Source organism: Penicillium manginii (assembly GCF_028828005.1).
Source record: "Penicillium manginii strain IBT 31320 chromosome Unknown utg000009l:1.0-3297300.0:1.0-3298630.0, whole genome shotgun sequence".
Classification (NCBI taxonomy): domain Eukaryota; kingdom Fungi; phylum Ascomycota; class Eurotiomycetes; order Eurotiales; family Aspergillaceae; genus Penicillium; species Penicillium manginii.
The window spans coordinates 2747540-2772385 of NW_026643110.1; the positions used below are offsets into that span (position 1 = coordinate 2747540).

The following is a 24846-nucleotide window of genomic DNA, read 5'->3' on the forward strand; positions in this document are numbered from 1 at the left end:
TTTCCCACACATTCCCACATGCTAGTGGCTCGGCCCGCTTTGCATCTCTAGCCCCTTTCAATATAGAGTACTACTACTCTGTACAGGGAGCAAAAGACCCCAGCTAATAGTCAGGTCCATTAAAAGGTCCCGACTTGTATGGTCGCATTATTTACCAGTTCTAGCCTTGATGTGTGGTTTTTCTCCTCATAAATATAAAAATTTTCAGTGTTGCATTGATGCAACCTCTTCCTTGAGCCTTTTCGACCTTTCAATTGTAGTTTTGTTTTTTCTCCTTCTCTTTTTGGGTCTTCGGCCGATAGTCGGGCCTGAGGCATACACGCAAGTCGATGATAGGAATCACGTGTGGAGAATGGGGTTGTATCACGTGACTCATTATCTTATCGGAGCAGAGCTGGACCACAGCAGCTGCACTTTAACCTCTTAAGACAACCCGGAATACGAGCTTTGAACTTGCCAATTGTCCCCAGTGATGCAGGCGAGATATCATCACTAAAAAAGAATGTCACTGCGCGGGCCCATGCGCCAGTCGCATTTGCGGCAGGTGAGCGCCGCAAGTCTCAGAAACGGTGTCCACCATCCAATCCTCGATGGAGACAGCTCGCCGAGATCATGGCCCCACGTCCGACGAGCGCATCGTTCGTCTGTCCGCCAGTCTGACTCGTCATCAATGCACGCTTTGGGTGCACAATGATCCCTTCTCCCCGGAAGAAATTCTGCTTAACCCCTCGGTCTTTGGCGAAAGCGGCGTGCAGGTCGGAGACCTAGTCGAGATTCTACCGGTTCGCGCTCCTGGTGATTCAATTCATTCAGGCGTCAAGCCAGACTCGGATATCAAAACTGCTCGTGAATCTCACCCGGACTTGAGTACAACCACACAATCTGATGGCACGTCCAAATTCAAGACTCCTCTGCAATCCCGTTGTGTCTTTGTTGTGAAGCCCATCCCGCAAGATATCAAACTTCGCAATCCCAGATTGGAGATCTCCGTCACAGGAAATGTCGCCAATACATTCGGCTTCAAGAACCGTAGTCAGGTTGTACTCTCCATAGTTGACCGCGATCAATGCGCGGCATCTCATGTCGATATTGCTTTCCGTGATCAGTATATGGTCCGATCCGATATGTGGAGGTTGGTCATGTCGGAGCTTTCTGAGAAGACCATTTACAAAGGTCAGAAAATCTCCTTCATGAACAGTATCAAGGCCACAGTCAAGAACATCTTCATTCGAGAGAAGAAGGTTCTTTCGGGATATTTCGCTCCAAACACAATTCCGGTTTTCCGGAGCGAGTCTGCCAAATACGTTCTATTTATCCAAATGTCTAGGGAGATGTGGAACTTTGACTCCGAGGGCTCTGGTGATATTCTTTTTAGTCGCGTCATCAACGGCTTCCTTCCGGAACTTTTCAAACGATGGGTCAATTCCGACGCAAAGCATCTAGTTACCATCGTACTCTTCACCCGTGTAGAGTACGATGCATCTGCCCATCCCAGTATCGCGCCACTTACTGCGGGTAATGCGAAGAGCGCGGTTGGCAATCTTGTCCCGACTCGAGACTTTTACCGTGTGGTTGTGAATGACATGGCGAGCGGCCATTGGACAACCATTTTGGATGAGCTTAAAAGGAATTTTAGATCCTTTTTAAGAGATGTCTCGATTCTCAAGACGGACGATCTCGATGCTGCCGCTGGGAGTGGTGTCAAGATTCCATCCAAGCCACACACTGCAATTATTGCGGGACGCCCGAGCACAGCCCTGCGCGGCAATATTCTAGAGGCCATTCATCTCGCTTCGGCACACTTGGCCTATGACCACATCGATCGAGATATGGTTCATACAGGTACATCTATTATTGTCATCACACCTGGAAGTGGCGTATTTGAGGTTTCGCACGAGTCTTTGGCTTCTACAACAGAAGCTTTGGCGAATCGTGGCATTGCTATTGACCTTGTTTGCCTGAGCCCAATGCCTCTCCACTCAGTGCCGCTCTTCAAGTATCGAGCGCCGACGGAGAGACAGACGACCGCGGGCTCCAGCAGCACCCCGAAAGGAAACATGTCGCCCGAGATCCATCACTCAATATCCAGCCTTGTGAGCAGATCGTCTTACCTCTCACCGGGCTCTTATCTATCTGCGACGCGGATGCGTGAAAGAGGAAACCCTCACCTTGGAGAATGGAGCTACGGCATTCCTCACTGGCTCGACATTTCCTATTGGAATCCGGAAACTTACCGGGAAGCCCGACGAATCTTGAAAAATGATCCAAATGCCCCGATCCCATTTACTGTCACTCGGCCCTCCAAAGCATTTACTCCACGGGTTCGTATGTACGAAATTCAGATGATGGGGGTGATGGAAAGTGAACAGTCAAACATCTCCATTCCATACCTTTTGGAGGGTCTTGACATGGCAAGACCTCGAGCATCCTGGCCTGGAAATAATCCTATATCTCGAGGTCCGCCAAGGGCTAGATTCGCGCAAACTGCATCCCTCAAGGTGGAGTACAGCGATAGCCTTCGACCAGGGTCGTTCCTCGAAAACGTTGAGGACGAAAGTGAGCTCCAGACTAAACCTCCACAAAAGTCACGCAAGTCTATCATGGCTTGGATGGATCAGTACGATGATAACGTATTTTTAACCACGCCCAAACCACGCCAGAACCAACGACCGAAAAATAAGCGACTCAGCGAGCCAGAGGTACAAGCTGGCGCAGCACATGATCGAATTTCTGCACGATCTATATCACGACTGAGAGACAAGGATAATAATATTCTTGAGACCAATCCAGCATTGCGAGCCGGCCCTAGACGAATTGATACATCGGCTATGGCTAGTCCTAAAAGCCCACTTTCCTCCGAAAGCAGCCCGTCGCCAAAAAAGTCTGCTTTGAAGCCTTCGACTACACCCCTCTCCTCGAGGATATCAAGAACAATCAGTTTTGCACTCCGGGGCTTGAGTGCCGCTCCCTCTAAAGCAACAGCGAGTACTGGTATTCATGTGGAGCACGCAAATGCGTTGCCCATGTCAAACCAAAGAGCCGCAGGTTCGGACACCAGGAGTATCGCATCTCTGAGTCCTTCGGAGTCTACTTCCACACCAACCATAATGGAAGTATCTTCATCCAGAGCATCTACTCCCCCAAGGGAGCTCCATGAAAGTCGCTTGACCCCTTCCAAGCCTATTTCAATCAAGGTTCCACCAAAGAAGCCAGCGGAATCTCCAGATAAACAGCAGCACGGGGATACCGAGGGACCAATGTTGAGATCTGCAGCAGAAAATCCATTCGATGAGGAGGGGCGCCAGCAAGGTCAATCCCGCTATCACGAACAAAGACCTGAGATCAAGATAAACAATGGCTCCCGGGATTTCTCTGCAAAGGGGTCGCCAAGTAAGGCACTCGCTCCATGGGTCAGATCTGTCAACCCTTGCAATACTTCGAAGGATGTCATGCGCAATACCAGCTGGTTCGGTCGCTGGCAGCATGCGTACCCTCGTCCTCCGCATGTGGCTGTAGTAAAGTGGAAAAGTTTGAAGTCACCCGCAGTGCTCCCATTGACAACTGAAGAGTTTCCCACCGCCACCGAACTTACTTCAGACTACTTGCAAACCCCATACCGCGTTTTCCCGAACGATGATGTCGAAGGATTCGAGGCGCCAAAAACTCGGGGAGTACTCCTGCGTGAGATGATATCGCTGCGTCTTTCCCATGGCTTTCAAATCGTCGTTGGCAGACACGTAGCTGAAGTAACCTCTCGGCCTGCCATGGAGTCCTTGAACGTTTTCGACACTCGAGGTCTGGAGCGAGATGGGGTTACAGTTTTCTTGTCCAAGGGAAGCGCCATACACCGTCTCATCTGTATCCAAGGTGGAGAGATTGAAGTCACCCGTTTCACGCATCAATCTTCTGCGACGCTCACGATGCCCAAGGGGTCTAATTTGACCTTGTATCAGCCAGCCATGAGAACGATTTTGAGGCCAGAATATGAGATCAAAGACATCAAGCTGGATCCTACCGCCGAAGAATACAATTGGAACTACGCGGACAACTACGTTGCCGGTCACCGCGATTATCTCCATAATCCAGCGCAACAACTGCATTTCTGGAGAGTTCGCTACGTCTTGATCCCCTTGCAGCTTCAGTCCACTTCACGCCGTCAACTTCAGCCCTACAACGAGGATAACGAGGAAGAAATTCATATTCTTGGAATCAGCCGGCTCACCTCTATTTGGCAAAAACAGAAATACGTGTCTCCAGAGGAGAAACGCTTTGAGTCGTCAACTAAGAAAAAAGACCAGAATCCGCTCAACATCATGTATCAAACTCGGAACCCTTCTGAGGTTGTTGCCGCAGAGCTGGATCGCGTGTTACTCACTGATCCTGGACTTGATAATCCACCCGCTCAATTGCTCCCTGAGTCCGAGCTACTGGAGAGATCCAGTCTTAACCTTTCATCACTGTCACAAAGAATTCAAGGCGAAAAGGGAGTCCGGTTGATGGACCGAAGATGGCATTGGAGATTGCATTACAATTGTTTTATTGGTGTTGAATTTACGACTTGGCTCATGCAAAGCTTCAAAGACATTGATACCCGCGACGAGGCGATTGTGTTTGGAAATGAATTGATGAAAGAGGGGCTATTCCAGCACGTCGAGAAGCGACACAATTTCCGAGACGGCAATTACTTCTACCAGATCTCCGCCGAATTCCGTCTCACGCGGCCCGAATCTCGGGGTGGAAGCTGGTTTCCACAGTTGCGTGCGGAAAAGTCTACGCCATCAACGCCAGCTATTGGCAACGTCCGAGATTCGCCTTCAAGTCTTCGGACTCGTTCTGACAGTACGGATGATCGAGTTCCCCAGACCCCGACCACGCCTTCCAGAGGCAAAAACAAGGTTGCCATTATGCTTTCGAAGTCCATCAAATTTGATGTGGACGCTCGCAAGCGATCGAACCGGGCGGAGGTGGTTGACCTTCACTATGACCGGCTGCACAACCCAGAGAATTGTTTCCATATCGAGTTAAGCTGGATGAGCACGACCCCCAAGATGATCGAAGACACGGTACACAATTGGGCCTCAACTGCTGAGAAGTTTGGGTTAAAATTAGTCCAAGTGCCCATTGCTGAAGCATGCGCCATCGATCGAACCCAGCCATTTCGAAAGCCATACAAAATCACACTGAAGGTGCCTGCGCCAAAAGGCCCCGTCCATACAGTCTTCAACAATGCGTCGTTTGCACAGCCAGGGCCGCCAGACCCGCTCTACTACCAAAAGTGCATATTGCGCAAGTTTGACTTTGTGCTTGATTTCGAGGCTGCTTCCGCGTTCCCCGCTGATGTCGAGGTCTCATTTTCTTGGGGCAAGCCCGACTACAAATACCCCCAATTTATCCACCGAACAGGCAGCATCCTGGCCCAAATCACCGACGAAGGTGACTTTCTCCTCCTAGCAAACCGTCTAGTTAGCACTCGGGCCGCTGCAAGTCGCGACACAGCCCGGTACGAGCATCATAACCGCACAGACTATCGGGGCCGCCCTGCCGCAGCCCACGATCCACTGGACCGTACCTGCTCACCACGTCTCTCGCCAATGACCAGACCTCTCCACGATATTGGCAGCCCAATGCCGAACCCAGTCTCATCCAATATTGACTCTGCGAACCTCTACCGGGCCCCAGAGCACATCCTCAACGCCCTTCAAGAGTTCTGCAGCGATGTCATCCAGCTGGAGCAGTTCTACAAGGAATCGCACGTCCGTCCGGTCTCGACAAAGGTCGAGCCCGCAACCGCACATCATCTCATGGATACTTCTATCCCATCCTTGGAGTTACCTGCCAGCGTGGTTAGCCACCACATCTCTCCCCCACCTGGCCTGCCGTCTCGTGTTACGGAAGAACGCCGTGAATCGCACGACGGATTGCATTCGCCAGAAATGGTTCGTGCTCGTGCACGCGGTGAGAGTCTGAGCTATACTCGTAGTCCTCGCAGTGGGACCTTGCGACCTCTGATTTAGGATACCAGATTTGCAATGCCTTTCTGATGGGCTTCCTCTTGTTTGATTGTTCTTCTAATGCTTTGTACGAAATACCCCGTGCGCGATTATCTGTGTTATGTATACGATAGTTCTATCATGATGAAACAAATGTTCAAGTTCCAACTTTCTCTCCTTCCTTTTCCCCGCCGGCGTGCCTGTCACAAAAGAAGGTATCTGAGTCGCACAATCCCAAAAACTCACCTCGGCACATACCGGTAAAATTAGCTCAGCTACATTTTAGTCTTGAGTAATTATCACGAATCTATCCAGCAAACCCAACAAATCCAATCCGATCTATACTAAATCCCGATGAATACCCCCGGTAAGTAACTAAAAACGCCACAAGGAAGAGGGGGGGCATTTAGCCAAATCACCCTGCATTCAGCCGACACTCGCATTCGCAGCTTCTGGTTGGTGGACACCCCGGCTATACCTTTGCGATAAATACTGATAGGTACTGACATCGTGAGAAAAATGGATTCTCTGCCCCGCTTGTTCCACAGCGCATCTCGCATGCGTTGAGCGTTTCTTGGTGAGACCCACGATCTGATGATGTCGGACAGTCCTCCGTGTCAGATTGGGATGCTACGAGGGGGATTGAGGGGAGTTCAAAAACTTTGCGGATAACTATCTGCTTTATTTTTTTTTCTTCTTCTTTATCTTCGTCTTTGTCTTCTTCTTTTACTCGTATTTTCGGTACTTTTTTTTCAATTCGAGGCCGTGCGAGTTTTTAGTACTCGTTCTCGGAACAAGAGTCTCGGGGTAACCATGAAGTTCACAGAGGGAATGTGGTGCTTGCGGGTATGTCTCTTCTTTTTTTTCTCGCCGAACTTCACCAAAAATAAAAGATGAAGCGATCTTACTTTTCTGGGCCTCGTTATGCTAATTGTGGCGTGTTCAGGAGGGGGTTAACATCGAATGGATGAGCAATGTCGAAAGACTGCGTGTCCAGCAAGAAACGGTCGATCTATTACTGAACAAGCTTCAGAGACACCGCGGTGATACTCTGAATTCACGTATGTATTTCCATTTTCTCGCTGATCAGTTAGGCTTAGCTAATGGGTTGATCTAGCGACCATCTCAGCAAAGGTGACTTCGCCTTTAGACGGAATTATTGGCGTGAAACTTGTTCATTGGTAAGTACCGACTATCTCCATTTCGCAGGAAGAAAATAAAGAAGAGGCTAACTTCTTCCAGGGCTGGGAATGTCGACAATGGCCCTCACTACGCCATCAACCAAGAAACCGGACACACCACTATCACCCAGAATCAAGATACCAAGAAACTCACCTACGCCAGCGGACCACTCTCCCTGGACATAAATTCCAACCCCAACGAACTGGACTTTGTCTTCCGCGGCGAATCTGCCAAAAAGCTCACAGGTCACTCGTTCCGATCCATCGGGTACATCCGTGACACGCGCAGCGCCAAATACGACACTGCAGATGGCATCTACGCCGAGAAGCAAGGGTACATGCTAGCCGAACTCGATCTCGGCGTCGGAGAGAAAGTCTATGGTCTCGGCGAGCGATTTGGACCTCTTGTGAAAAACGGGCAGACGGTCGATATCTGGAATGAGGATGGAGGTACGAGCTCCGAGCTTGCGTATAAGAATATCCCTTTCTACATCTCGTCCAAGGGGTATGGTGTCTTTGTCAATCATCCGGGTAAAGTGAGCTTGGAAGTACAATCTGAGCGAACGACGCGGGTGAATATCTCTGTCTCCGGTGAGGAACTTGAATACTTTGTTATTTTTGGAACGTCGCCGAAGGATGTGCTCAGACGGTATATCGCGCTTACGGGGAAACCGGCGCTTGTTCCAGCGTGGAGCTATAATCTCTGGCTGACGACGAGTTTTACGACGAATTATGATGAGCAGACTGTTACGGGGTTCTTGGATGGGTTTCAGGAGAGAGATATTCCACTCGGGGTGTTTCATTTTGACTGCTTCTGGATGAAGTCGTATCAATGGTGTGATTTCGAATTTGACGATGAGATGTTTCCCGATGCGCCGGGGTATCTTAAGAGATTGAAAGATCGAGGATTGCGCATCAGTGTATGGATCAATCCATATGTCGGGCAGGCTTCTCCTCTTTTCGAGGAAGGCAAGAAGAATGGTTACTTCATCAAGGTATGATATCGACCGTTCAAATCTTATTCAAAGCTCGTGCAATTCCCTCAATACAAACTAACAATCTCCCCAGCGTACCGACGACTCCGTTTGGCAATGGGACTTCTGGCAGGCTGGCATGGCCGTCGTGGACTTCACCAATCCCGCCGCATGCACTTGGTACACCAGCCACTTGGAAAGACTCATGGACATGGGTGTCGACAGTTTCAAGACTGACTTCGCCGAACGAATCCCAGTCAAAGGCATTAAATACCACGACAACTCCGACCCTGCCCGAATGCACAACTTCTACGCTCTCCTTTACAACCGCATCGTCTACAACGCGCTAAACTCCCGCGTCGGAACAAACCAAGGTCTCCTCTTCGCGCGCAGCGCTGCCCCCGGCGGCCAGCAATTCCCCGTACACTGGGGTGGTGACTGTGAGAGCACCTTCGAGGCAATGGCCGAGTCTCTTCGCGGTGGACTGAGCCTAATGCTTAGCGGGTATATCTTCTGGGCGTCGGATATCGGAGGATTTGAAGGGACGCCGCCGCCGGCGTTGTATAAGCGATGGGTGCAGTTTGGACTATTGTCTTCGCATTCGCGACTTCATGGGTCCAGTTCGTTCCGAGTTCCGTGGATCTATGGCGAGGACTGCTCGGATGTTTTGCGAGATTGCGTGAAGAGGAAAATTCTTCTCACGCCGTATATCTTGCAAGAAGCTTTGCGAGGTCATCGGGAGGGTGTGCCGCTCATGAGGGCGCTTTTCCTTGAGTTTCCCCAGGATTTGAATACGTATTCTGTTGATACGCAGTATATGTTTGGGTCGAATTTGATGGTTGCGCCTGTTTTCTCTGAGGAGGGTGAGGTCACGTTCTATGTGCCCCGGGTTGAGGATGAGAGTCAAGGGGCTTGGGTGAGCTGGTTTGATTATTCGAAAACTTATGAGGGTGGTCGGTGGTATACCGAAACTCATGGTTTTGATACACTGCCCATTCTTGTTCGGCCGGGAACAGTGACAATCACAAACCCCTTGCTGAAGGCACCCGAGGATGCAGCATTGGAGGGTATTCAACTGTTGGTCAATGGCAGATTGGATGGTGAAACATCAGTGGAAATTGTGAATCCTGGTCAGACAGGTGAGGTCTTGAAGACCATTCAGATCTCTCCTGCTGCGGATGGGAAGAGTGTCGAGGTTGAAGGAGAAGAATTGGAGGTGATCTACTTGCATAAGTGAGCTAGCACTGTCATTTTACAACAGCCAAAGAATTGAACTTCATGGCCATTTTTAGTCAGGCATACCTCTTCGGCTCGTAAATCAAACGAAGCTCAGCACGAGGTACATGGCCAGCATGCGATGAAAAAAGTAACTTATCTTATGCCCACTACAATACAATCGCTTCGATTAGAATACTTGACCATCAAGCAATGCCTCAATGGTCTTGGAAAAAGAATCGAGAAAACTATTCTATTCAGCAAAAAGTGAAGTAAAAAGACAATATCAAGATTAAGATCAAACAAAAATGCCAGGCCTGGTTGAAACAGGCATCAACAAAGACTTGGGTATCATAGAAAAACATCGCAGCAATGCACAGCGAAGTATGAATCATACTTCTGAATCGGCAAAAAGGTCAGGGTGGAAACCCCTCTAAAGAGAGGGCAGCTAATGATAAAACGCTTGGGGTGGGTGGGTAGGTGGGTGGATGTAAAATAGCCCCGTGGTGGTTCACAGCAATGTAAATGGTAAACGGCAATCCAATAAATCACCAGGCTTCTTCAACGTCGAGAAGCCACTTGCGAATTCCTTGACGCAGGGTATTATCAGCGCCAATCTGAGCGCGTCGACGCTCGCGGTCGGCGATGCCTAGCTCGTTATCAACGTCTTCCCGGCAGTGTTCGGCTGTGACGATGCGGACAACCTCTTCCAAAGCTCCGAGCACCATTTTGCGACATTCAGCACGGGGTACTTCAAAAGGAGGATCTTCTGCTCGGGGCGTGGTCTGGCCGGTGTCATCTCCTCGGCGAGCACGCGAAGGTGATGGGGCACGGGATTGTGCTAGCGAGGAATACCCGCTTTGTCCGAGGACTCGCTCGACGGCGTCGACAAGGATACCATCGAGATCCATGACAGGCTCCTCAATGAATCTTTCTTCCACATGGTGAGGGTCTGGCCCGTTACTGAGATTGTCATCAGGCGATTTGCTATAGCCGACAATGCCTGGAAATTGGGAATTTGAAGAGCGTTGGCCTTGGTTGAGGCCACTGGCCGGGGATGGAGGGCTTTGGCTCGTTCCATAATGATGGCCCACGATGATCTTGCGTCTTAGCCGGAGACGTTTAACAGAGGACGCCCGGGTATCTGCAATCAAGGTAGTTGCAACATCGACCCAACGCTCTGAGCCATCTGCATCTGGAGTCGAAGGGATATAGGGCGAGGGCTCTGCTTGCATGGCACGTTTAATATCTGCCTCGATAGATGCATAAGGTCTGACTGCTTGCAGCGAGAAATCCTCATGGAACACTTTCAGCCAGCCAGCAACGTGAGATCTGGGGCCATCGGGAGTATCTTTCATGGCATTGTGGAATCCAGAGCCACTGCTGTGAGTGGATGGAATGCCATCGACGCTGTTAATTGACGCTCGAGTCTTTCTCGGTGATGCAATTGTAGAGTCTCCCGAGGAGGAGAGAGATAAGAATCCAGGCAGTGGAAGATCGACGTCTACCACCCCCTTCGTCGGCACGCACTGAGAGCTTCAAAGGGGACTCGCGAACTTGGCTTGTCAGAGATGAAGGCTCCGGGGAAGTATCTTCAGATCCATGGGGTGCAGTAGTTGGGATCGAGATGTTTCCACTCGGCAATGTATCGAAACGGTGCTCTGCCTCATCTTCAGTAACCTCCTTGACCATTTCACTCAATGTGGGTGGGCCACGTGTGATAGGACCGGCGATTGTAGACACCGACTTTTTGCGGGCTTGAGATGGAGAGTAGTAATCGGCCCCATCTGTAGACTCCTGTCGTGAGCTCCACAGGCCCGAGAAGAGACCTCCCCAGCGGCCACCGGCAGATGGAAGACTTCCGTTAGAGCTCAGCACAGTGCTGTCGCTTCGTTGTAGATTCTTCAGCAAATTCTCCGATGCCAGGCTGTCATTGGACCCAGGTCCATTGTGGTCAGGTCCTCCCTGGCTGGTGCGGCTTTGCTGTGAAGTAAAATGAGGGACAGGGACGGTACTGCTTTGGTTTGTTATCGAGATGGTTGCTCCACTGTCACGAGGATCTCTGGCCTGGGGGGTTGGGACCCAATGTCCGGATGGAACGGGCATCTGATTCTCTACGTGCGGCTGGATGTTGCGCCGGGAGGTTCATGTCAACAGCTTCTGTGGACCTCAGGGTTGTTTCTTGAGACGAGACGCTCGTCGAACGCCTGTGTTGACCATTCTCACCGGGGAATCCTCGCTGGGCTCGTGTGCGTCGTTCGATGGCTCTCCGAAGGGATTCCTGGCGAAGGACTGGCACTGCCGGTGGACTCTGAGATATGGCACGCATTGACGCTGAAGTTCCAGGACGAAGCGGCGAAGGCAAGGGGTCGATTCGCTGTTTAGAAGGGAAGAATGCGGAGAGTAGGAAAATCAAACGGCGGGCAGTCATCTTGTCTGGGCAGATGACTACAGTTCGGTGGGTGAGGATGGGTTCAGAGTCCTGTTGAGCCTTTTGCTGTTGATTATGGCGGCGACGGTACCAATCCGGCCCAAGGGCATTCAGCCACTCAGTATGGTTGCCCAGGAACGCAGTGAGCAAAACCAGGAAGAAGAAATTTGATTCTTTATCTCCAAGCCCTCGAACGATGGAACGACCTTCCTCTCGCCACACACCCCAACGACTCTGGCCAGTCACGACATATGGGGTTTGAAGAGCCATGCTGATGCGACGCGTACTGCGAATGGCCTCTTCTTTGAGTTTGGAGTTCACGGCAAGTATGTTGGCCGGCAAATGAACAATGGTCTGATTGGTACGCTGCATATTTGGAGGCTTCGCAGGCTTCGGGTGGGAACCAGCGAGGGAATCGACCTTTCGCAACAAGAAAAGAATCTCATTCCGGGCAAGTCGCTCCAAGTGGGAAAGGGTGCGGGTAATAACATCCCAATGGTCAACCAACAAATCCAATCGCTCGTCTAGGCTCGCTGGAGGGGAAGCAGCTGATAGGCTATCATCAAAAAGCACACCGGGCCAACGGTAGTCCGAATCCAGGGAGCTAGAAAGTCCAATCCGAGAAGAATCAAGGCCGAGGGTGCTGAATCGAGATACTGGTCTCCCCGCATTACTCCGTGCAAGCAAGGGGATTTGGATCGTAATCGCAACCGCATACATGGGGGTTTTCTTCTCCTTGATTTTCTTCCGCTTTGCCACATCCGGGAAGGGGAAGCCCATTTCGGGAAGAGATTCCTGATAGATGGCATTGGCGTAGTCTTGCCGGTCGGCTGAAGCGTCTGGGCCTTCTGGGAGATTGACGCTGAACATTCGGGTCAACAAGACGGTGACCTTGGCAGGCGGTTTGCCATCTAGGCCTCGAGCCGCTCCCATCATTCCAGAGGGGCTTCCAGTGGTGTAAGCCCGGGCGATAGGGCTTCGACCAGCAGGTGACATGCTAGCTGACATTCCTGACGTTCCAGAGTCATCGTCAGCAGAGATGATGTGCATTTTTGTCGATGAGCCTCGGTAGCTGAAGGCGCTGCTGCCGAAGATGCAGTTAAGCAAGCCAGTGTCATTGGAATCGGTGCCATGTCTCGGATTATCGTGCCAATTTCCTCCGGGGGTAAGTGTAGAGCTACGGCCTCGGGCACGGGAGAAAGCACCGGCGCTGGCTGTTGAGGCCCGCCGTGCGCTGGCGGCGGTAGCGAGGGGACTCGATTCGACGACGGAGGATTGTGTAAGAATATTCCGACGAGTGCCGCGAGATAGACTGGAGACCGCACGAGTATGTCTAGAGCCAGTTTGATCGAGGCCCTGCGAGTCGATGCCGAGACCAGTGGGTGGAGAATCGGATGAGGCACGTGTGTCCAACAAGACGCAGGCATCCCGGTCACCCAAGGCGTTCTGTGCCACAATCACCCGGAAATCCTTGGATGGTTCCAATTCCATCCCCCCACGGTCATCGTAAGCACCAGCAGTGGAGGCATTGGGAGAGTGAAAGGTCGTTTGTAGTGGATATGCATGGGTGTTTGAACGACGGAGCAGGCTAGCATCAGGGAAGAGAAGGCCGGAGGTATGTTCCTCTTCGGTGACCGATTCGAGAGGAGTTCCGTGATTGCGAGAGGAAGAATAGGTGGCCGGGTTCAAGCTTGAAGCGGCGGTGCTTAATAGTCGACCCAACATGGTCAAGGTCAGATTACCACGGGGGGGTTTAAACCCGCCGTTAGCAGAGGTAGGTAGGTGTAGCAAGATTCAATGAGAGGCAAATGAACCGATCGAGAGACGTTGTGTAACGATGGGTATCAGACAGCTAGGAGATACTAGACTGCATGTACCCATTGCTTAATTCCACCGAGCAGGAACCATCATCGACTGATGGAGGGGCGAGAATGTCGAGAAATGCTGGGGGAGGGGGGAGGTTGGAAGAGCAGGAAAGTGGGATGAGCTGCAGCAGTGGGGCGGGGGATTGCCACCGAGAAAAAAGAATAAAGGAGACAATTGGCGGGGGCACCCCACAGTCAATTCAAAAGAGAAGAAGAGAAGAGAAACGAAGGCAGCGACGGGGCTGTTTCTTGAAGGGGAGTTGGAGAGGAAAGTCGTGGAGATTCCGAATGGCGGTGTGCTGCAGTGACAACGGGTCCCGCCACATGATCATCAGCCTCACTTGTGACACTGCATTAGCATAGGAAGGGGGGGAGCTTTGCTGGCTTTGGTACGAAGTAAGATGGTAGGTATGAAGCAATGGGACCCTAGACGTCTTATGCTGCTATCCCTGCTGAATGATTATCCAAGTACCCTTGGGCTTGGGTACTAGTTATAGTACTCCGTACGGCATTCTAGGTTGATCCCGCCACCCACTTAGTACTTATAGTCTAGTACATATAGAGATATTTTAGTAAATAAAGTCCACAAGTACACTCTACTAGACTGAAAATTATCGATATACCCCCAGCCGATTGTCTAACTAGAGCGGTGAATGCCAGGTGACACAGTATCAACCACTGTCGGGGTACTGCATACAGAGTTACGCGGTGAAGACTTGACCCAGGACCAGCTTCCGTTCTAGAACAGCTTGATTCCTAAAATGCTGCCCAGGAAAATCAAGATGCATGTAAAGGTAGAGTCGAGAGAGTATGGAGTCCGGGCGTAATCCGTAGTAACCAAATTCCCGGGGTCTTTGTAACCAGAACTACTAATGCAACCGGCATGAGATCTGCAAAATAATCGCTAGGATATGATCTGTCCATTTCTATCCATCCAGATTTGATATCGTGGTCCCATAGTTACAATAAAGCCAACCAGCAGCTGCGCTCATGCCTTCTTTGACTGCCGCTTCACCTTGTCCACCAACCGCTTGAGGTCCTCGGACCCGGCCTCCTTCGATGCCTTCTTCTGCTTCTTCGAGCTATCGCGGTGCTCTCCTGCCACATCGGTCTCACCGTCATCTCGGTTACGCCGGCGCTTACGGCCTTCGTCCAACAGGGCCTTCATGCCGGAGGTAGCCTTGAATCGGGGATTAGTGGGATCAATCGCGAACTCGTGACTCTCATACAGACGGGCGAATCGGGGATCGCTGACGTCGACATTGAAATCATCCGGTACTGCAGTTGCCTCCTTGTTCTTGCCCTTGCCCTTGCCCTTCTTCCGCTTGGCCTGTTTCTCAGCCTTCTCGATCTCGGTCATATCGAAATGCTTGATGTCGGCCTGCTTGTCGTCCACCATGAGAAGCTCCAACTCAGCCCGTTGGCGAGCCGAGGCAGCTTCTTCAGCAGCACGTTCCTCCCGCTTCTTGCGCTTCTCCTCCTTGCGGCGGGATGTTGCCTCAGCTTTGCCGGATGGATCGTCGAAGAAGGGATCGTTGAAGCCCAAGTCTTCCTCTGGTTGGGCTGCCTCGGCCGGGGCAACCTCCTCCTCCTCCTTTGCACCATTATCCGAGTGCTCTCCATCCTCGTCGTCGTCACCACGCTTGGCCTTTTGTTTCTCCTTTCGTCGCTTCTTGCGCTCGCGCTCCTTGCGCACGTATTTGTCGACGGTGCTCTCCTCAATCTCTGGCTCGTTCTCGAAAATGGTATCCTTGCCATGACCGCCAGCCAGACCCGACGTGAAGGTCACTTCCATCTCGCCGACGGGGCCATCTGATTTGGTACGCGTGGGTTCCGCGCTGAGACCCAGCAATGCCCGCATGCGCTGTCTCTCGGACTCCCGCTTGGAGAGCTTGCTTGATGTGCCTTCGCTTGTAGTATTATCGACAACTTCCACTCCTCCATCTTCCTCGTCCTCGCTTTCAGAGCTGTCGCTGCCAAGATATGCCTTCAGGTCGTTTTCATCAATGTCCTTTCGCGAGCCACGGAACGCACGTCCCTGGGCCTCCTTGCGAGCCTTGTCATCCGCATCCCAAGTTAACTTGACTTTACTGTGTTGAAGAGCATCGGTGACGAAATCACTGGGTCTGTAGTCATCGGGAATTCGAGAGCATTGGTCTCTGGGCTTGTCGTCGTCGAAATCGGTCTCATCGGGAACGAAGCGGAGATCAAAGAAGTTGGCACTGGAGAGGTACTCTGCGCCGTCAACGAGATCGTAGACATGTTTGGCCACCTCCTTGGTGGAGAATGTAAGAATGGCATAGTAGTAGCGGAGTCTCTCAAGCTGGTAGCGGCGCAATTGTGTAGAGTTGAACTCTTGGCCATCGTCACCCTTCAGCATGGACTTCTTGATTTCTTCCTCTTCCTCATCCGAGTCAAGCTCCTCTTCCTCCTCTTCCTCCTTTTTCGTAGCGAAGATCTCTCGAGGGGGCCCTTCGATCTCTTCCTTCTCCATTCGCTCCTTTCCGAATTCACTTGGGTAGACGGAAACCTTCAGCACGCGGCCTCCAGTAGGGGCAAAGCTTGAAAAGACAGCCATGAGATCTTCAGCACGAATGTTGTCCCAGTCCAGATTGACGACCGCTATCCGGGTCGTTACGTCTCCGAGAGGCACATTGGCTTGCTGCTGGTCGGGGAATTCAATCTCGTCTTCGTCGAATTCCACCTCTTCATCCTCCTCCTCTTCGCTCGAGCTTTCCTCTTCGGAGGAAGAGTCGGAAAATCCGCCATCGCGAGCAGGATCATACGAGCGTCCTTCGTTGATCCGCTTCAGCTCTTTCCGCACTTCCTTATCATCGTCAATGCTGACGTTGTCTGCAACATCCTCCTCTTCCTCTTCCTCTTCCTCATCCTCATTATCCTCATCCTCGTCCAGGCGGTACAGCTTCTTCAGTTGCTTCTTTGTATCGTCACGGGCCAATTTGCGTCCATATCGGTCAACGGCAGCATTGCGAGAGAAATCTTTATCCTCAAGCATGTGCTGAAAGCGCTTGTCAAGTTTGACATGGGTCTGGCGCTTGCTGGGAAGACGGTAGCGGGGATCGGTCTGGATGTTGGCAAAACGAGGGTCGGCTATACATTTCATCAAGTTAGCGAATCTTCATTTGATTGCGAAAGCGAATTTGGATATCTCATAGAACGTACTAATGACTGGACCGGCTTCGCCTTTGGCTTTGCCGGCCTTCTTAGACTTTTTCTTGTCTTGGCCTGCCATTGTGCAATGCGCTCGTATATTCAGAATACAGAGCGAACACAATTTAACAGAAGCCGGAAGATTAGATCTTGAATGTCAATCGCGTGGATGGGAGAAACCTTTCGGTGGACCCGACGAATTTCTTTTTTTCTGCCGGTTTTTGAAGGCGGTGCAGGTAGTTGGGTGCACGTGCCATTTCGCTCAAAAGGGAAAGAGCGTCCTTTCCGAGCTGTGTACAACACGAACTTGAACTGGTATGCATAAATATAGTGTCAATGCTACTGGATAAGGTTATTGGTATATGGATAGTATATTGTGATGTTCGTTCATAGAGTCGAGGATAATTTGGAGCCAGTGTAATGGCCAGATGCCCACTGGCACCCGCATGTACCGCCCGCTGCCCGGGCATGACCTCTCGGGACCAGAAATATACATTGAGTCTGAGGATGGAACATGGACCTCCAGGGCTAGTACATACAGTAGTACTTACTACTAGTAGGTACTAAAGTCTAAGCAGGTAGTACTAGTACCAGCATGAAACTTTCTAGGTTTGAAATGACACGGGACAACTTGAACCTTCAAGCCTTCAGGCTGAAGTTCAAGTTGCCCAAGCTCCGCGGCGTGCTAGGGTTTTATTTAGGTAGGTACTGTGAATACTAAATGTATCCATCTAGGTCACCTGCACGTAGGGTAACATGTAGCTACTAGTAGTGAAATGGCTCAATGCGTAACCTTGGAAAATGAATGAACATCATATATGCAACGTGCGTTTATATACTTCGTTAGTAGGTAACATGTGAACTACTGGTCTACTCGCGAGAACACACTAGCAACCAAAGTAGCGCTTCTCCATCCATCGGGCTTCAGCCTCGTTCTCGATCCGGCCAACTACAACCTTAATCTTAGGGTACACCGCCGTCAATCGCTTCAGTCCCGTTTCTCCAGCGGCACAGGTAACGAAGACAATGCGGTCCTCTTGTACCCCGTGGTCAACCAAGACCCGAACAGCCATCAGTGCAGCTCCACCACTGGCCATTTGTGGGTCCAGGAGCATGACCATAGAATGACCTTCGATCCCTGGCTGAATCTTCAGGTAGTGAAGTTCTGGCTCTTGGCTGGTCTCGTTTGTCTGGATCAAAAGCCGACCAGTGATGCAATCCGGGATGGTTCGCTTCAAGGCGGTTTCCATACAAGAGCCGCCGCGGAGAATGGCAACTGCGGAGACAATTCCATTGGGATGCAGCCCTTGATACTTGTTACCTTGTGGAGTCTCCACGATGGTTGGCGCATATGGCGACATGTCCAAGGCCCTAGAGAAATAGATCGTTAGAAAAGGCTCAACAACAATGAGGACGCGGAATCATACTTTTCGATCAGGATTGAGGCGAGTCTGTCAAGGTAAAAGACAAAGTCATCCTGCTGGGTTTCCGGAGTTTGTAGAATGGTGTTCATGCCCACGAATTGGGGAGTTGAGGGCATCACATGTACGTTCGGTGGCAACTCCACCTTGGCGGCGATAAGGCCGAGATTACGAAGTGCCTCTGTGTGCTGCTCAGACTTCTCTTGGAGCTTTCGTTGAATGTGCTTGACGACCATATCTGGATAAAGTTAGTATGAGAGCCAGACTTGGAAGGGTGTCACGAGACCACCTACCGATAGCAGTCAAGTTCTCAATTCCACGAGGGATGATGATATCTGGGGGGGATGCTATTAGCTTTTATATAAGATGGCACAAGATAGAAGTGATTCAATTTCATACCCGAAACCTGCCGTTGGGCGTCCACGTATTTGGTGTATGAGGGCTTCACAAAGGCAAACCACTGTTTGATGATGCCCTCGATATCACGACCTCGATCACGGACATCGCGAAGAACTAGATTAATCTCAATGTCAGTTTTGTCAGTGGGAGATACAGCATGGAGCACATACTGCGGCGGCCCAAGCAGACATCCATATCGGCCTCGACGAAGATCTAAGTGGGGTAAGTTTAGTCAAGGCTCGACCGCGAAGATAGCGGCCAAACATACCTTGACATCGAGGAGGTCGACGATGCGGGGGTCGTGTAGCGCCAGAATACCGTCAAAGACGATGACACGCGGGGAATAAAGAGTTGTCGTTTGAGGTTGACGCTGATGCTCCGCAAAGGAGTAGACTGGGATATGGGCTTTCTTGCTGGCAAGGGATTCTAGTCAGATCAACCAGAACACGATACTCTTCTTGACTGCAAATGCACCCCCCCCCCTACAACTCACCCCTTCTTCAGATCTTTCAGGGTGTCGACCAGAACATCAAAATCAAATGCGTCTGGACAGTCGAAATCATACTGATTTGCATGAGCTTGGCGGTGTTCCTCGGGACTCAGTGACTTGTAGAAGGAATCCTGCGACTACATGTTAGAGATGTATTTTTCTAGGCCATTTTTCGTAAATCAAAGCATTTAAATGCAAGCCATACCAGCGATAGAATTACAACCCAAGGTAAATTCAGGGACTTGACAATCTCCATAGCGACCGAGGTTTTTCCCGAGCCAGAGCAACCAGCGATGCCGATGATGCTTAGATCCTGCCATGGTGGTGAGTAATTCACCCCCTGGGTGAGAGAATAAAAGGGAGAAATCGATTCCATGGCCCCCTTCTTTTTCTTTTCTTTGTTCACACCACCAGGAGACTGGACGAAGTGGAAGGCAAACGAAGGTTGTCTCAAGGTGAGCTTGTTCCATGCAGCATTGAATTGGGCTTAGCGCGGGATCCGTTCGCTTGTGGATGACTCAGCACCAGTGATCTTTTACTTTTTCTGCAAGCGCGGGAGCTTCTCGTCTTTTTCTTCTTCTTCCTCATCTCTTCCCAGCTTCAGAGCATTTCCTCCTTCCAGCGTTCAGCCTTTTCTCCATGGCCGTCGTCTCCTGGGCCGCTCTTGAGCTTCACGGATAGCTTCTACATTCTTGCAGCTAGCTGTTTCCTCAGCAATGTCTGCTAATCTTGTATGAATGCCCGGCGTGTCTTCTCGCTCGTGGTTATTTGGGTTTAACAACCGCACAGATGTCTCGCACTCCCTCGACAGCTACGCCAACATGGCACCAGTTCGAGCGGAAGGTTGACGAGGTCAAGCCATCCAAGACGTGAGTCGCCTTCCTCCGGTTCCTCCGGCATATCCTTTCACCTCCCCCTACCCTCGACTACTCGATTGCCCCGAGTCGGTCTGCCCTTGACATGATGCATCTTGAAAATCAAGTTGGGAATCTCTCTGAAAATCGCTGAGGAGAAACTATTGACTTGTCTATCTGAACTGCTTGACCCATTTTCATCTCATTGCCACATCCCACATGCTTTGACAGACAGTCGCTAATAGTGAACTGCAGTGACATTAACTATCTGGTTATGGACTACCTCATCACCAACGGATACCCCAGTGCTGCGAAGAAATTTGCAATTGAGGCCAATGTCCAACTCCAAACGGATCTTGATTCGATCCAGGAACGGGTTGAGATACGGACTGCTATCCACTCGGGTAATATCCAGCTGGCGATCGAGAAGGTCAATGAACTGAATCCTCAGGTAAGACTTTCCTCCTTTAATCTTGCACCATCAACCATTCCCGCCATCCCCTCTTTGCTATGATTATAATGTTTCATGCACCACTCCTACACACCCTCCGGGGAGTTGCGGAAAAACAAACATCTTCAGTCCTCAGTATGAGCAAAATTCACATCTCAAATTTTCACAACGCACATTGCAAACCTTTTTCAAGTGCCAAGGCTAACGATATGAATCAGATTCTGGACGAACACCAATCCCTCCACTTCGCCCTTCTGCGCCTGCAGCTCATTGAACTAATCCGCACCTGCACCTCCACTCCCAACGGCGATATCAGCCCAGCCCTGGAGTTTGCGACGTCCCAACTAGCCCCGCGAGCCCCAACCAATCCACAGTTCCTTGAGGACTTGGAGCGGACCCTCGCACTCCTGATTTTCCCCAGTGACAATCTGGCACCAGGTCTTGCTTCCCTCCTTGACCCAACTTTACGTAAGGACATCGCGACACGTGTCAATGAGGCGATTCTCGAGAACCAGGGCGCTCGTAAAGAGGCGCGCCTGCGTGGCCTGGTTAAGCTCCGCGCCTTCGCAGAGAACAAAGCCCGCGAGTCTAAGAAGGATATCCCTGATAAGCTGGATATCGGTCTGATCAACGAGACTCACGACAGCACCCGTAATTCCAATGCCAATAATGGCGCTAGCAATGGAGCTAGTGACACTGTCATGTCTAACAATGGCGATGTCGACCCTATGATCTCATGATGATCTTTGATTCCTCTATCTTGCTGTGCCTGCCCAGGTCGGCTTGGCTTTGCTCTCGCAACATCCTTTTCTTTCTAACTGCACAGTCCGGCTACTCCCTGTGGATTTTTTAGCGAGGCGCTTGGGGTACGAACATGGTTTCTTTGATGGAGTTCCAGGGGTTCTTACCTTACTATAATACATTCTGACGCACAGTCATCTGTGATTTTACACATTTTTCCCCTGAAGCAATCCGTATCTCGACTTGTATTAGTAGCTCTCCAAGAACCGAGAAGTTCCTTCCAATTTTCCTTCACCCGCTGCTTTCTGCTTGAGATGGTTTGTCTGGCGCCCGAAATGACCCGTGCGCGGGCCTGCGGCAGAGCCTCTAGCACTCAGTGTCCATCTCGGCTGCCCTCTGCCTTATTCCTTAACCCAATAGATATCTAGGCATTAACCTAGTACTACATACCCCCGTCTTTCTTAATGGATATTTCCGAAATCCGGATACAAGCCAAGTCATGAGATATTCCAACCTGTCCGTTGTATTCAATCCAACAGTAGTGGCATGCAGCCAACGTATGAATACAAGCAAATCCGATCCAATTCACGCATTCGCAGTGGAGACAGATAGAAAACTTGAAAATGGTAGTAGGCAGACGCATTACACAGAATAAGAAAAAGGCTAAGCAACAGGGGCGGATCCACTGGAGTCCGAGTCAGTTCAGTTCGATCCGGTCCGATCTGTGGATGCAAGATACAATGATAGGTAGTACTCAAGTCCATGAACGACTTCTAAGCTATGAAAAACTAGAATAACTAGAAGCAGAAATTGCAATGGAAATGGGAAAAAATAAAATAGAAAATCGTTTCAAAGCCTCAGGCTCAATATGGGAGAAGAAAACAAGGGGAAATACAACAGGAACCCTCTCCTATCCGTCAAGGGTCCAAAGCAGATCAAGCTATGATTTAGATTTAAAAGCTCATAAGATCTGTTGAAAGAATCGTGAGTAAGCTACATTGACTCTCATTCAAGAACAGGGAAAACCCGAGGGGGGGGGGGGCATGAACACACCTCTTCCAAAGAAAGCTCGCTTAGCCCAATCCATAGCCAGCATACAGCGAGTCCGGAAGCTAACACTCTCGGCAAAGTAGATACTGCGCCAGAGATACATAGCAATAACACCACCGCTAAAGCTCATGCCGCCGAAATCAAAGATCGCTGCGTTACTGATATATGCCAAGCTACCGAGATGTCTGTACTTGAATGCGCGGTAGACCGCCTCATCCAGATCACCGTAGTCAATCTCGTTAGCCTTAAGGCCCGGCAAGGCCGCTGCGATCTTGCTCAGCTTCTGACCTAGATACACGCCTTGCTGGTTCGCGCGCTGGGCGGTGGCTGGGAGGGAGGTGAGCTTTGTGTCAATCTGGTGCAGAAGTTCGGAGAGTTCGCCGTAGTCGAGTGTGCCGGAGTGGTCTTTGTCGTATTGCATGAAGAGGCGATCCAGACGGCGGAGATGGTTGGTTGCTTGTGGGAAGCGGCGTTTCACTCTGTTGGCGACGTCGGTCCACTCAGAGAAGGTGAGGTGCACCTTTTCGGGGTCTTGGCCTTTCTCCCAGGCGATTGTGCGGAGGAAGCGGATGATGTTTTGGGCAAGGTTGTTTTGGACCGTGGAGCAGTCACCGATGGCGTAGACGTCACCGAGCGGTGCGCCGATAATGCGGAGGTGGGAATCTGTTTCGATGGCGTGTTTATTGTTTTGGCCTTCCAGTTTGTTTGAGAGGGTTTCGCAGATTTCGGCGCGGGCTTGGGGTTGCATTAGTATAGTACTTGGTTCGTGGAATAGATAAGAGTCATAGCACTTACCAACACCAGTTGACCAAAGACAGAATCCAGTAGGAATTTCCTTGACAACGGTTTTACCATCCTCAACCTGGCTGAAGAGGACCTTATCCTTTTGCACTTCCTTAACACGGGCATTGGTCAGGACTTCAACTCCATCGCGAGTAAAGCGACCCTCAGCGTATTTAGACAAAGCCTCATCGTAAGTATTCAGAATATGAGACCGGCTCTGAATAATGTGAACAGAAATCTCATTCCTCACAATGCGCGGGAAAGAGTGCAAGAGGTCCTCATTCAGCAGATCGAACAGCTCAGCCGCGAATTCAACACCGGTAGGTCCACCACCGCAGACCACAAAAGAAAGCAGTCGACGACGCTCCGCATCAGTAGTAGTGGGCAGACAAGCCAATTCCATATTTTCCAAAACCTTATTCTTAATCTGGCGCGCGTCGTCAATAGTCTTGAGGAAATTACAGTTCTCAAGACCCTTGACACCATGTGGATTCGTGACACAGCCAACGCCAACAACAAGCTTGTCGTACGGTAGATAGAAGCTCTTCTGGTGGCCGTCCCTGTCAACCTGCGAAACCTCAACCAATTTCTCAGAGAAGTGCACATCCGTCGCAGAAGCCTTGAGGAAATGACCATTAACACGCTCAATGATCCGACGAACAGGTTCAACCAGCGAGCGAAGACCCAATGTGCCCACCGTAGCGGACGGCAGCATAGGCGTAAAGAGGAAGTAATTCGTCGGCGAAACAACAGTAACGTGATAATCTCCAGGATTCAAGTTCTTCAGCAAAGCAACACTGCCCCAGCCCGTTCCGAGAATCACCAGACGCGGTTTATCCTTCTGTTCCAGCATTGATTCCGAGTCGTAGTCGCCGACCAGGAAATCCGCTATCGGCAGGTTCTTGGGGCCGCCGCGACGTGGGTTCAGGGCCAATTCCGATATAGGGATATCCTCCGCACTGGACGATTCGCGATAAGTGCTCGCATCGTAGACGAAGAAACCAGCGACAATCACTCCGGAGGTGATGACGAAGAAACCGCAGAACGTGAAGACCTTGGATAATATTTGGGCGGCGCGGGATCGGGCCTTGGGAGGGACTGTTGCAGCAGCAGCTTGTGCTGCAGCGGTGGCAGTGGGAGTGGCAGACGCATCGTCAGATTTGAACCGGACAGGAACGGCGACTTTCGAGACCGGGGTAAAAAACGCATTTCGTTGTTGCTGTTGCAGCGGAAGGCGGCGGGTGGTGGTTTGCAAGGATCGCGAGAGCGGGCTGATCCTGGCTGTCAATGGCTGTTTGGGGACATTCAGTCTCAGCTGAGAATTCCCCAATCGCCTTCAGCGCGGGGCCGCCCGGTCGAATCCGGAACAACGCCGCGCTCATGCTGGGCAGCAGCAAGAGTAGCGGGTATGGCTGGAGGAGCTCTCACTGTAGCTGCAGCTAAGGCTGGAGCTGGGGAGATCAACGTCTGCCAAGGAAAGATAAGGCGGATCTCACAGCGGAGCGCTATACATATGAAGTGAGTGACCCGGGAACGCAACGAATGTTAAGAGAAAAAGTACGACAGAAAGTAACGTGGACTGGAAAAAACCTGAAGATGTCAAGATGCAGGGACATTGCGGACATTCGCGGCGCCAACTTGTCGCGACGTCATGTTGGAAATCACGTGGACCGGGAGCCGGCACGCCCGAAAGCAGCCCTAAACAGAAAACAGCGTCGGTGAGGAAGATAAGGAGAACGGGACTAAATACTCCGTGGACTGGTGATTTTAAGGAAGGCGGAGGTGAAGATGCTATTAATACCCTTCCATAAATTCTATTATATACACATC

The 24846-nt window shown here is 50.9% G+C and overlaps 7 protein-coding genes across 7 annotated transcripts; 3 read left to right on the forward strand and 4 right to left on the reverse strand.

Moving 5' to 3' along the window:
• Window positions 1–590: 590 nt before the first annotated feature.
• On the forward strand, window positions 591–6014 carry iml1 (GTPase-activating protein IML1; the record flags this gene model as incomplete). Its single annotated transcript, XM_057109385.1, has 1 exon — window positions 591–6014. One exon carries the CDS (start codon window positions 591–593, stop codon window positions 6012–6014), a length of 5424 nt encoding a protein of 1807 aa, XP_056954486.1.
• A 789-nt stretch (window positions 6015–6803) lies between these two features.
• On the forward strand, window positions 6804–9382 carry N7533_012736 (putative sugar hydrolase; the record flags this gene model as incomplete). Its single annotated transcript, XM_057109386.1, has 5 exons — window positions 6804–6836; window positions 6937–7051; window positions 7108–7171; window positions 7233–8166; window positions 8240–9382. 5 exons carry the CDS (start codon window positions 6804–6806, stop codon window positions 9380–9382), a joined length of 2289 nt encoding a protein of 762 aa, XP_056954487.1.
• Window positions 9383–9908: 526 nt separating this feature from the next.
• On the reverse strand, window positions 9909–13516 carry N7533_012737 (uncharacterized protein; the record flags this gene model as incomplete). Its single annotated transcript, XM_057109387.1, has 3 exons — window positions 9909–10889; window positions 10918–11374; window positions 11415–13516. 3 exons carry the CDS (start codon window positions 13514–13516, stop codon window positions 9909–9911), a joined length of 3540 nt encoding a protein of 1179 aa, XP_056954488.1.
• A 1128-nt stretch (window positions 13517–14644) lies between these two features.
• N7533_012738 (pre-rRNA-processing protein ESF1) lies at window positions 14645–16909 on the reverse strand (the record flags this gene model as incomplete). The annotated part of the gene is made up of 2 exons (XM_057109388.1): window positions 14645–16767; window positions 16840–16909. The coding sequence occupies 2 exons, from the start codon at window positions 16907–16909 to the stop codon at window positions 14645–14647; spliced, it is 2193 nt and encodes a 730-aa protein (XP_056954489.1).
• Window positions 16910–17714: 805 nt separating this feature from the next.
• Window positions 17715–19555, reverse strand: N7533_012739 (uridine kinase family protein; the record flags this gene model as incomplete). Its single annotated transcript, XM_057109389.1, has 8 exons — window positions 17715–18198; window positions 18255–18486; window positions 18542–18583; window positions 18648–18761; window positions 18818–18860; window positions 18916–19060; window positions 19141–19268; window positions 19343–19555. Coding segments are annotated over 8 exons (1401 nt in total), but the record flags the coding sequence as incomplete, so codon positions are not given.
• A 371-nt stretch (window positions 19556–19926) lies between these two features.
• On the forward strand, window positions 19927–21182 carry N7533_012740 (glucose-induced degradation complex GID8; the record flags this gene model as incomplete). Its single annotated transcript, XM_057109390.1, has 3 exons — window positions 19927–20006; window positions 20247–20442; window positions 20661–21182. The coding sequence occupies 3 exons, from the start codon at window positions 19927–19929 to the stop codon at window positions 21180–21182; spliced, it is 798 nt and encodes a 265-aa protein (XP_056954491.1).
• A 1010-nt stretch (window positions 21183–22192) lies between these two features.
• N7533_012741 (putative NADH-ubiquinone oxidoreductase 64 kDa subunit) lies at window positions 22193–24669 on the reverse strand (the record flags this gene model as incomplete). The annotated part of the gene is made up of 2 exons (XM_057109391.1): window positions 22193–24307; window positions 24631–24669. The coding sequence occupies 2 exons, from the start codon at window positions 24667–24669 to the stop codon at window positions 22193–22195; spliced, it is 2154 nt and encodes a 717-aa protein (XP_056954492.1).
• Between the last annotated feature and the right edge of the window lie 177 nt (window positions 24670–24846).